This window comes from Cygnus atratus, chromosome 7 (genome assembly GCF_013377495.2).
Source record: "Cygnus atratus isolate AKBS03 ecotype Queensland, Australia chromosome 7, CAtr_DNAZoo_HiC_assembly, whole genome shotgun sequence".
Taxonomy (NCBI): domain Eukaryota; kingdom Metazoa; phylum Chordata; class Aves; order Anseriformes; family Anatidae; genus Cygnus; species Cygnus atratus.
In genome coordinates this window covers 2,773,667-2,785,866 of record NC_066368.1, presented here as the reverse complement: position 1 = coordinate 2,785,866, position 12,200 = coordinate 2,773,667, and the positions used below count along the sequence as shown (strand labels likewise).

Sequence of the window (12,200 nt, the reverse complement as noted above, 5' to 3'; positions counted from 1 at the left end):
GGTGCATACAGAACAGTGAGAGCTTGCTTTTTGTGTTGTTGCACCTCATGCAGATTCTTTTTCTGAAGGCATGCTAAGGTATCTGACAAAAAATGCAAGATCATTTATAAATCGGAAATATTTTTCTGCCACACGTTTCTTGTCATTTCCCATAGAAAGCGTGAAGGTGGCAGCATCAGCTGAAGTGAAGGGGACATTTGTGCATTTGAAAGAGTGCTTGCAAGGTGCTGTTTGCTGCTGTCTCTGGGAGGCGATGACGTTTGGCATTGCAGGCTCAGGTTTAGCATCACTGCAATTTGATGTCATTGGCAGCTCTGCCCCGTGCTGGGAAGGGAGACCGTCAGAGCCGGGTAAGGAAACTCATGCCATCTCTGCCCACATCATCTCTGTGTACTTCAACTGTAACCAGGAAAAAGAATATAAATATAGATGATGATTTAGACTTTAAAATACTGAGGATGGTGACTATGACGCAGCCAAGAGTTCCTGTCTGAGGTGGGATTGAAAATGTGACTTTACAGATAATTTCTACTTCTGGCATGGGGGATCAGGCTGCAGCTTTATCCCTTTTGCTGTGACAGAGGCGTGCACAGCTCTGATGATGCAGAATGCTCCGAAGTCGTGTGGCCAGAAAGACCTGAGGTGCCTGTTATCTCCATGCCTGTAAATCTTCCACCGTGCTTCTCGAGTAGTCTACCACTGCTTGCTCTCTGCACACGTCGCGAGCATCTGTCTGTGCAAAGCAAGCAGACCAAAGCGCTGTTAAGGAGTGGGAGTGCCAGCGCTGATCCTTGCTTTAATGCCTTTTTGATTTTCTTTTTCTCCTCATAGAAAAAACCTGTGTGTCAGAAGGTGCATTGCTGGAGCCTTACCCATTGCTAATGTAGGTTTACTCTGAGTGGAATCGTATGGAAAATTTGGTTTTAAAGAGTAGCCATGCATCTGTTAGGCAGGGGCTGCCGTACCATGGCTCAGCGTGGGAGCGTCTCCGTTCATAAGAAGCCCAGGCTGTGGTGAGACTTTGCCCTGCAGACTGCAGTGCAGTCCCCCACCTTCCACAAGCCGAGGCAGCGACATCCGCGAGCTGTTATTGTTGGCCCTGCTCACAGTAGTTCGGGATCCAGGTCCCTTTCTATCCTCCAGGCCTCAGCCCCATAACCCACCAGCTTGGGACTGGCTCGTTCTGGAGCACAACTGGATTTGAAGGGTTAGGGACAGTCACAGCAGGGAAATGCGCAGAAACACCCGAGTGTGGTCTGTGGAAACTTTTTAGCTCCTCTGCAGACAAGACCTGCTCAGTGGTGCAGGCGATGGGTTTGGTTGCGTCCCCTTGTGAGATGCATAGCAATGGTGAGAACACAGCACTCACAGCCAAAGGAATAAACACGCTTTCTGAATTCTGTTTTTCCTCTGTCTTTGTGTCTTGCTGGGATTTTCTATTATCACCGAGTCAGAAACAGATTTATAGCCTGTGAGTATGATTAATTTCCATTTTGCACCTTGCTATGATCTCAAAGCAAACCAGCCTGGCTCTTTGGTTTCTCGACATTCTTGAAAGCAAGGAAAACTTTGAGCTTGGAGTAAAATTTCCAAGCAGCTTTTCCCAAACAAAGCCAGGCTGTGGTTTCACTGTGGACATCCTACAGGGGAACAAGAAGATTTAGCACCCTGCCCTTACTCAGACTGCTGTCCTACTATGGTTTTACGATGTTTGGGGTTATATTAATGGGCCACGCAGACAGTCTTTGGTGTATTCTTTCATTTTTATTATTTTGATCCCTTAGCAAAGGCATGCGATGCCGGTTTAAACACTTCAGATATACTGCTGTGATGGAGAAGTATCAGTTTCTAAAGCTTATAGATCTATTGACCTTATTAAGTTGTATAAGCACAATGGGCTTACCCACAAGCTTTGTGTTGTGTTTCATATGTTTTCCATGTAGAAACAAAAGGAGAGCAACACAGAGAAGCAATACACGGTTCTTTTAGTAGATCGAGTAGGAAGATAGAGGTGATTGTTGTTGGCTTTGCAGGGAAGTAGAAGATATTGTTGCTAATTTATGCTCAGAAAATGCAAATTTTATGGATGCTAGAAATTTTTAGTATGTTTCTTAATGATTCATGTGACCTATGATATCTATCAGTGAACCTTACCTGAGGGGTAAGGCCTCAGACTGGGTGCTCTGCAGGCAAAGCGGAAGACAGAAATGTCAATTGCCACTTGCTCTGTTAAACCTGATTCGTCGAAACCTGAAGTGGGAATATCTTGAACGCATCTAAATTTCCACATATGCTTCATGCATGCAAATGACAGCTGTGGTGCATTAAATTGCATCCCAAACACCTAGATAAACTCAAAGCTAGAAGTATGTATGAGATCTCGACTCCTCTCTCTATCCAGATAATGCCACCACTGTGTGTGTGTCTCAGGAGCAGACGCATCCCTCGAGCCTGGTGCTGGGTTGGTAACGTCTCAATGACTCGTACTCACACAGCTGAAATCTCCATCTGCCTTGTGTGAAAGCAGTTTGTGGTTGCCCAGCTGGTCAGAGCCTTGAAAATCTGTAATCTGCTCTTCTATTTTTGGGGGGAAAAAATAAATATTACTTCCCTGTCCCCTCTTAGAGTCAGGTCCTAAGGACAGGAGTCTGTCTCAGGAGACTTTCCTGGCTTTTAAGCAGAATCGGTAACAGAAAGCAATCTGGAGAATTTTGCTAAAAAAGATCTTATTGTGAACATCTATCACATGAGCATGAATGAAATACTTTTAAACCCTCAGATTAACTATAGATTTCTTCCTGGTTCCCAGGCCAGATGTGATTAATTTTGCAATGGAGATTGACTACCACGTGAGCATCTTTCCCTTTGCCACCCTCTGTGTGAAACATCCTTAATGAGCATATCTGATAGGTTTTTTTCTCTTTCTTTCAGAAAGTCACACAAGAACTGTCTTCCCACATTGAGGTTTCAGTAACCTGCTTCTGTGCTCCATGGCCCACAACACTGCCTGCTGTTCAGGCCCACGTAGCCTAATGGTGGTGGAGGTGCCCATCTCCTTGGTGTCCCCTGGGAACTGCTGGATGGCCCCACTCAGTTGTCTTCTTGCCATCTCCTCATGCTGAAGGAACCCACAGAGACAGGCTCGGGGCACATCTCGTGTTCAAAGCTTGTGAGCTAGAAATGTGGCCCAAAACATAGGGATGAAATAAAGGTGGGCATAGGAGGTAGGAACTCAGAGGAACTCAAAGAACTCATGATTTAAAAAAATAAAATAAAATAAAATACATTTTAAAAGCTAGTAATGCACCAAATGTTACCCAAAGAGTCTGAGGTACAGCTCCATGCTGAACCTAGAAATCCTAAACTTTAATCACAAGGTTATTCTTGTCCTTCTGTTTCACAAATGTTGTGGGAAGGTTAATTTTGTATTAAAATGGAGTTAAACTAAATGCGGGTACAATGAAAGGGGATGCTAAACTTTTCTCAAAGAGAATCCAACATGAAGAGCTTTTCTTTGCAGCAGAAACATGGGCTAATCCGCTTATCGGTTGGAGTTGGAGGTCCCGTACGAGTTGGGACTGGAAGTCCAATTCAAACAAAAGGATTTTCTCTCTGAATAAGAGAACACATACTGAATATGCAAATAGTCAAATGTTCTCTTTATGGTTTGCTTACTGTGGTGTTTAAATCAGGCTAATTTCATTTTACATTTCTGTAGTAAGTCCTGAAACACTTTACCAGCAATGATAACCATGCATTGGATTATGCAAACCAGTGGCACGATCAACACCTCCATATACAGTGATAATGAAAATATATTCAACCACAACCTCAGATCAAATTATGACTTTTTTTCTGTAAGCAGTGTTAAAGGCTCTTAAATGCCACTACATTTCTTCCAGCTTTATCTGAAGACCTTACCGCTTTGTACTTCCTAGAATTAAATGCAGCTACATCAGGAGACTGAATGTTCCAGGTAAAGTTGCCATAATTTATAAAAGCTCAGGTCTCCCTGAAGACTCTCACAGAGTTCCCATCTGGAGCCCTTGTACATTGATTTTTCAGTGTAAACACTGAAAGAAACACAACATTCAATGCTGCTGAGTCACTGGTGAGTATGTCTGTAACACTGGGTGACTGTCGACAAAAAAGATCTCTAGCATTTTCATTTGAAGGGAAAAAAAATTGAATTTATTTTTTTTTCAGCATTCCCTCACCTATTTAGATTAACATTCAGAGAATTTGTGGGACTCTTACTGCTTTTCCAGCACCCTGTATAAATAAACCATGGGATCCCGTAAAAAGCTGTGCTACTCCTAATTTTATTGCAGTAACATACAATGCTCTTAGACACTAAACATTTGCTTGATTGATGGAGATTAATGGAATTTTTTAATCCTACAGAAGACTTTAAACTTAGCATAGTCTAATATATGTCTGTATGCAAGAGAAGAAATTAATATCCAAAGAACGTCAGTTCTAAGTAAAACAGTTTAAAATTGCTAAACAGTTGAAAATTAAAAGCTAAAAATAAGCATGTAAAAAAAAAAAAAGCTATATTTATTGCAATTTATTGTGCTAAATATTGTAGCTGCTCTGATTATAACAACATTCTTTGAAGAATATTTCTATTTAAGTGCATTTTTACTATTTTTCTCTTGCAGCCAGACTTTACAAGGTCTTAATATGATGTATTGGAAGCAGTAAAAAATCTTGAAATATATTTTTGAAATCTTTAGACCTTTGACCATATTTGCTATGACGATACAGACTTAACAGTAAACCCACTTGAAAGACATTTTCATGGAACACTTTAAATGAAATCAATTGGTAGTTTCATAATGGCAGCTGAATGTGTGTTCTTGCCATTTTCCCATTTAACAAGAAGAAAAGGCCAAACAAGGACCAATTAGTCATAATAAAATCAGCTTTGATGACATTTTCACTCCTGAACTCTGGTATAAAATGGTCATCTAAGAAAGAGCTGAAAGGATATGTGAGGAATTGGTAGCATAACTGCATGTATATACATACACACTCCTGAGTAAAAAATGATCAGGTAAAAAGATAGCAGTTTACTTTGTTTTTGGCAAAAATATAGTGTCCGTGTGTTTAAATGTATGTACAGAGCTTTGCTTGATTTTGTTTTAAATTATATCTGATCACAGTTTATCTTTGAAGTCCATGCAGGTTAAACCTTCTTTTCATCCTTTGGATCTCAACGATGTTTGTGTGCTCGGGTTACCCAATTGTCCCTTCCATGGTAAGTCGTGCTCCCTACTTACTTGAAGATTGGATGTTTCATTTCTTTTAAATATCTATTTTTTGTTTTGTTGGTTTAATTTTTTACTAAATGAAAGAAGCTTTTTGTATTAAAGCTATTGAATAAATATCTATTTTTCCTGGAATATAGCTCATTTTGCTTTAGTTACTTATAAAATATGCAAATTTCTAAAATAATCATGTGAGAAATCTGTTGTGTATTTAATGTGGAGAGTGGAGAACTTCTGCTGAAGTTGAAATATGTTGAAAAGCGAAAAACATAATCTCCTCTCCATTTCATCTCAATTCTTTGTCAACATCCAATAGGTACAATAGCATATGTATATTTATTCCATTTGCTGAAAGGCAGCTTAAAAGTCAGTAAATATATGTCATTGTTATTAACAGCATATGCAGGTAAAGGAGAAAGTCTTATATAAAGTTATGAAAAATTATTCTATAGAATCAGCAACACAACTTTGGCTGAATTACTCAAGAAAGCTGAACAGCCTATAAAACCAAAGTGAGCATGTTATTTGAAATAAATAACCCTAATATTCTCTCGGTTTCTGATCTTGACCAGGTAGTATGACCAGGTAGTATGACAGACTGATGGTCAAACCAGATAATCACCATTTCAGACTTTGCCAATGTAGGATGGGATATTTTATTTCAAATGACATCCAATATTCCTGCTTCGGACAAAGTCTTGTTTAGAAGACAAGCCTTGTTTAGAAGACAAGAAGAAGAAGCCTTGTTTCTTTACTGCTGTAAAATCAGCTCTTGGAGTCATGGTTCAGGTTTCTGGGTCTCCTCCGGTGTGTTTTGCATCATTGTCTTTTCATTAAGGAGATAGGTCTCTGGCAGAAACACTGGCTACTCATGCGGCTGTTTAGTTTATGGATGTGAAGTTCCCGTTAGATTTGATCTATCCATCTCCTGCTTCCTCTGTATGTTTTACTTCCATAAATGCTGAATCATCTCTCATTTCTGATCACAGATAGTTAGGCAGAGCTTGATCTGACTAGCCACGTTTCTTAATGATCTCTTTACGGCAATGATATCATAGGTAAAGTGAGTGGAATTATTTAATATAAATGAATACCTTGCATGTCAAAATAGCAGTCATTTATTCAGCAGTGTAAGTTCCTGTACAGGTTGTGAGGTAGCAGCTAAAAGCTCAGAAGGGAACTTCTCTGTGTCTTTGTTTCTTGCAGACGATATTTCTTCCTGTTAGGAAGAAAGTTCTGTCTGGGTGAAACAGAAAACAAGAATCAGTGGCAAAATAGTGTGGTTAGTGACTACTAACCTGTGCGTGTTTATCTGCTCCAGACTCAAGCAAGCTTTTACTTGAAGAAAGAATAAAGAATGTACCTTTTATATGTACAGAACAGAAAAAAGCTAAGTACTTAACAGTGTTAATAAAAGCACTAGCACACTGAATTAAAACTAATTTTAGTGAAGCTAATGGCAATTTCACCATCAATTCCAGTGAAGGCAGGTGTTCACCCGGTGGTTTTGCATGCAGCCATTTCCCAGAGAAGAAGACAGTACAGGGAGGCTTAGAAAGGATGGCAGAGAGTACATGTCTTTTCAACAGCTAATGAACAAGCTTGTAAATCATGATATGGTGAAGGATGCTCATAACCACTATAGACATGTCAGGAAATGTTTCAGTTTAAATTCAATGCTAATTTAAATGCAGTATGAATTTTTTAAAGTTTTAATGTTGTTTATATTTTATAATGTAAAGTGCAGTAAAAGGACGTGTACTTAAATCTGTATGGATTTTAATCCAGTCTTTTTACAATTCCCATTCCTATGTTGTCTTTATTAAATTTAACTACTCCCAGAACTAGTCATAACTACTAGAAAGCTTCCTACGTCCTTTTTCTGCTTTACAGATATTTTCATTTTCTCTTATCTGTCATTTAAGCCAAATGACTTCACACAACTGATAACGAGATGCTGTTACATTGCTAACTGAAAAAAATCTCATTTTATGGCAATAAATATGCATGATACTCTGGGGAAAATGTGTTGCATGTCACAACAGGTCAACACCATGGGAAACAATCCATTTCATAAGGTAAACATAATATGAACAGTATGAGTATTTTAAACCTGAAATGCATCAGTTACATATCCTATAAAGCTATAAAAAAACTGATTTTGAGTACAACAAAGCCTTAGTAAATAGCAGTTCATACCTGTCATTCTAAACATAAATTGTTCTTGTGTTTCTGGTTTGCTTTTTATACTGAACAAGTCCTGGCAACTGCACAAATCCATAATTTTACCTTTCCTTTTCTTTCTCTCTCTGTTTCTCTCTCTTTTTTTTTTTTTTAATATTTTTTTTTTTATCTTCAGAGCAGCAATCCTTTTTATTTGAATTGCCAACCGTATGGAAAATCTGATTACTGCCTCGTCCTGCTGAATAGCTGCTTAGCCAAGGTGGGCAGGAGCGAAGAACTGGCTCTTTTAAAGCCTTACCTGGAGATGCCTATCAATAAACGGTCCTTTCGCAATGGTGTTGGATCAGGAATTAAAAAAACTTCCTTTCGAAGAGCAAAGTCATAAACAAGTGTTCCAAACCGTACTCTTGATTTTAGCATCTGATGCTTAACTTTGTGCTTAAAATCGTTTTAATGCTTTTCTCTGATAAAGCTAACAGAGACAAATGTACCCGTGTCTTCATCTTGTAAACAGATGTTTATTTCAAAGAGCACAAGCCAAGTGGAGCAGATGGAATTGCTCAGAACGGGCTTTGTTTCCAAAGTTACAGTATCATAAAGTTTTGTATGGAAATGAATGTTTTCATTCAGTTAATTCCCCTTCTTTGTAAAGCTACAGATTTAATCAGCTTGCTCTTGATTAATACAAAAATAGCCGTGTGCTTTGCCTGTCAGGGCGCACGCAGCCTGCCTGCAGCACCTACGGCATTGTTACCATCACCTGCGCCCCGCATCCCTGTCCCAAACCCCATTTTCTTGCAGACAGCTGCCCTGCCAGCCTTAGTGCACATTTAAAGGACATCTAATTTCAGATTTCCAAAAGGTATGAAGGGCCACTGGTGAAAGACGGAATCTGGCCCTGCTTGTAACTTCTTGTTTCTTTTTAATATAGTTATTTAAAATGACTTTGCAGGGGAATAATCTCTTGATATGTGTCATCTCATTTCCAGAAGAGTCCTGGGAAATCACTGTAAGGCAGGGTATCAGTGCAGCTCCCTTTGCCTCAATTAATTGACTTAGGTAGGCAATGCACATCTGAAATCATGAAAAACATGAAATGAGCCAAATGCGGTTTCTGCTCATCAGCTGAAGTTGTGGTGCAGTGATTAACAACGTTCTTTTTAAATTTCCTGTTAAGAATAGTAATTAAAAAAAGAAGAGTAATTTGGTCTGAAAATATGTAAGTGTTGTGTGCAGGAAAGGTCATCTGCTGAGTTACGTACATGTGAGTTTTACCTTGTGGCTATCTCCTCCTACGATCTGTAACCTTGCTTTGAAAATGTTGCAGTGTCCATGCAATGCATTTTGAATTCAAAGCTAAGATAATAAACAAATACATGGATCCTTTTTAATATTTCCCAATTAAGTATCACAACGCAGGAGATCATTATTCAACCCAGAATAAGGTAAGGTGGCATCATTGACTCCACGCCGCTGATAGCATCCCCGTTCCTGCATGTTGCACCCCTCAGCCCATGGAGAAAGGTGACACGAGCACGGAGCAGTGCAAGCGTGGTTACGGGTTCCTGGACAGCAGGAGATCAAGCACGATCCTCTCTGCACATGTTCACGTTGAAATGGCTGAAGCATCGTGCTTTTAAAACCTGCTCAAACACTTCCACTCCTTTTGGGTTCTGTTGCCGTCAAGGTCACTCAGCTCTCACAGCTCTTAGTCAAGTGGCACCTGGAGAGCTTTACAAGTCTGTAAGGAAAATGTTAGGTGGCAATTATTCCCATGCAATTATTCTGACTTGTGAGCTGTCTGGGTGGGAGGAAGCACAGGTCAGCAAACGCAGCGGCACGCAGGCGTTTGGTTGTGGCAGGGAACCTGCCCTCCTTCATTCCTGGCTGCTGTGATTTCAGATGTGGCAGATGTTCTGCCAATGCAAGCTGCTAACTTGAAAACTCTCCAGAACAGCCCAGGAAGCAATGTTTTAATGCGTTTGGCCACGTGAAAATGAAGGCTAGGTGGGCATCCTGCCCCGTGACCATGCAGCATGTGGGTAGGTGCTGCCGATCGCTGTGCCTAGCACAGCTCCAGGGTCCCAACAGCAGTGTGCTTTCCTTTTCATTACTTAAGAAAAAGAAGTTACTGGGATTTAATCGTGCCCTTGTGCAGACATAAGGTGTGTATTTCCATCCGTGCGTGTCTCTGCCTTCCACAGCACAGTGGCTTTTTGCTGCAGTGCAGACACCTGGGGGCTCTGGCCTGCTCCCCGCAGCTCCCAGCACCACCTGGCTCCTTTTTCAGGGGGAAAAAAATAATAAATAAATAAGAAAATCCAGATTTAGCTTTCTCTTTCGGCTTTCACATCCACTATGCTAAACTTTTTTTCTGCTTAATGAAATACGTTTCTGCCTTGGTAAAATCTGATAAACTTGGTTGTCTGTAAGCCACCAGAGCTATATGTGTAGCTTTGAAAATCAGCCTCTTCCTTTTTGTTTATTGTGCGGGTCTACAACCAACCCGTTTATAGTGTTTTGGCAAGTGCCTTTGAGCAGAGTATGCTCAAGAGGGACAGAGAGCCAGTATCGTGCTTGCACAGACCTTCACCCCCTTTTTGAAAGTGTGGGCTGCAAGAAAAATAGCTTCTTGGCTACAGGAAAAAGCCTCTTATTTATGATTTAGTCATTTGCTGACAAGCCTCTCTACCTTGAGAGATCTGCATATACAAAAAAGCCAGGAGGAGGAGGCCACCAAGAGCCATAAGTCTTGCATTCACCTAAATCACCCAGAGCAAGCCTGAGAAATGTAGATTATCCAGCTGATTTGCAGAAGTGGTGCTGCCATCGGTGGTCTGATCTCCCCATCGCCACTACCTGAAAACTCGCATCACTGATGCTGCCTTCCACACGAAATGCTAAACTCCTTTCTGAACTGTAAAGGTGGCTTTACTTTGTAAAGAACAGAGAGTAACCTCAGCGATCTCTGTCAGAAAATAAGGATCTGAGGGTGCCACTGCTGAGTACATTAACTTTTACTGATAGGAACTGGAAATGTGTCATAAGATGTCTTTTTCAGAGCAGATGGGAGAGTAGGAAAGCTGCAGAAATGCTGGCCCACAGCACGATTAACATGCTGTAATGAATTGGATTCTGCTCTGCAGAACAGGGATTCATTACTCTGAAAAGGCATTTTGTTGACTTTCTTTACTATTTTTCTTTGCTAAACTAAGAGAAAGGAAAAACCAAGTTAGAGGGCAGGCAGAATGATGTTTTGTCTTGGGACTGAGGGCCAAGTCGGCAAGCTGGGAATGCCTCAACCCATCTCAGGCCTTGATAGCAGTTTGGTCTGGGATCTCCGGTAAGTCACTTCATTTCTGCTCCATTTCTCCAGCTGAAAGATACAAAGTTATGTTCCCCAAGTCACCTCACAGAAACAGCCTCCTGACCGACAGATTTTGGAGGTGTTTAGGAGCTAACCAGAGGTGGGCTGAGGCAGAACAGGGTGGCCTCCTCTGGAGCTAGCGCTGGGGTTGAAGAAGGGACCCGAGCTCTGCCCCAGGCCTGCAGCACCCTCAGCACCTCCCAGCTTCCAGGGAGCCCTGTGCATGTCCCAGCCAGGCCAGCTCCCAGGTTTATGAGCTGGTTTTGGCTGCCTCGTCCATCACTCCAGTTACCACTAAAGAAAAGGGCCAGATGCTCATGCCCGATGAGGCTGAGTGATGGGCATCCTTTACACCTCCCTGTTCAAATGCAACTGTTGCAGTTTTATCAGTCTTGAGCTAGTAATGCTGTTCCTTCTCCTCTTTTGTGATCATGCAACCTTTAGCAAGGCACATTAAAATGCATTAGAGGACATGAAGGATCCCTAACTGCACAGGGATCTTTACCCTGCTTTGCTCTCACTAGGATCCACATTTGGAGGCTTTGGCCATAAGTGTCCACTAATGGGATGGCCACCCCCAGAGCCTCCTGGTTGTGCCCGTTGTGCTGTAAGGTGCACAGCAGATCCATCCCAAACAAAGCTGGGATTTTACTTGCCTTCAGTATGCATCCTGCAACTGAAGAGAAGGGAGGTATGGGCACTTCGAGGGCTGGCACAGGGATGCCCTGAACCCAGCCCAGGTTTTTCTAATAAAATAAGACGATTTCCCAACACCCTTGTGTGGAGCAGTAGGGATGACTGTGGGACGGAGACAGGCAGAGCTGCAGCCAGCCTGTACCATCCCTGGAGCCGGGCTGCCGTCGTCCTGTGGCCCCGTCCCTGTCCCCACTGCTGGAAGTGCACATTGCCCAGGGCCATGCCCATCGCCTGCTGCTCCTCTGTGCCCCACCAGCCACCCCTGCCCTGACTGAGGCAGCCAAAGTTCTCCACTAGGTGAAATGAAAGTAGATCCAATAAAATCTGTCTGAAGAGCGAAGGAGGAATTAACATTTATTCTTCTTCACAGATTATTGGCACGAAAGACAATTAGATGGCCTGATGTAATAGCACCTAATTTCCTTGCGAGATTGAAAATTAGTTGTTGTAATGGCATACCAATACTTGGCTTTCTGATTACCAAGTGTATATTAAAGTATATATATCCCATTTAGATTTACTAATTTGCTATTATTTGCCTGAAGATGGTAATTTATTGCCTGAAAATACTGAAAGGAAGAAGTCTCTTGCTGCTTTTAAGTCTGGATATAATTTTGACCTTAAGAAAGAACAAGACAGATACGGAAGAGCATATTAGATGTTGTTATTACCGTAATAAA

The 12,200-nt window shown here is 41.4% G+C and overlaps 1 protein-coding gene across 1 annotated transcript; it reads left to right on the top strand.

Annotated features, from left to right (window-relative positions):
• Positions 1 to 253: 253 nt before the first annotated feature.
• Positions 254 to 8,023, top strand: NPS (neuropeptide S). Its single transcript, XM_035547634.2, has 4 exons — positions 254 to 350; positions 832 to 883; positions 5,179 to 5,268; positions 7,668 to 8,023. The coding sequence occupies exons 1-4, from the start codon at positions 254 to 256 to the stop codon at positions 7,840 to 7,842; spliced, it is 414 nt and encodes a 137-aa protein (XP_035403527.2). The 3' UTR covers positions 7,843 to 8,023.
• The last annotated feature ends 4,177 nt before the right edge of the window (positions 8,024 to 12,200 follow it).

What these genes read in the sequence shown, in the direction of transcription:
- NPS (XM_035547634.2), top strand. Translation starts at nt 254, where the DNA reads ATGACGTTTGGCATTGCAGGCTCAGGTTTAGCATCACTGCAATTTGAT. An exon ending in AGGGAGACCGTCAGAGCCGG is followed by an intron (nt 351 to 831) that starts GTAAGGAAACTC and finishes TTCTCCTCATAG; the next exon opens with AAAAAACCTGTGTGTCAGAA. An exon ending in GAGCCTTACCCATTGCTAAT is followed by an intron (nt 884 to 5,178) that starts GTAGGTTTACTC and finishes AGTTTATCTTTG; the next exon opens with AAGTCCATGCAGGTTAAACC.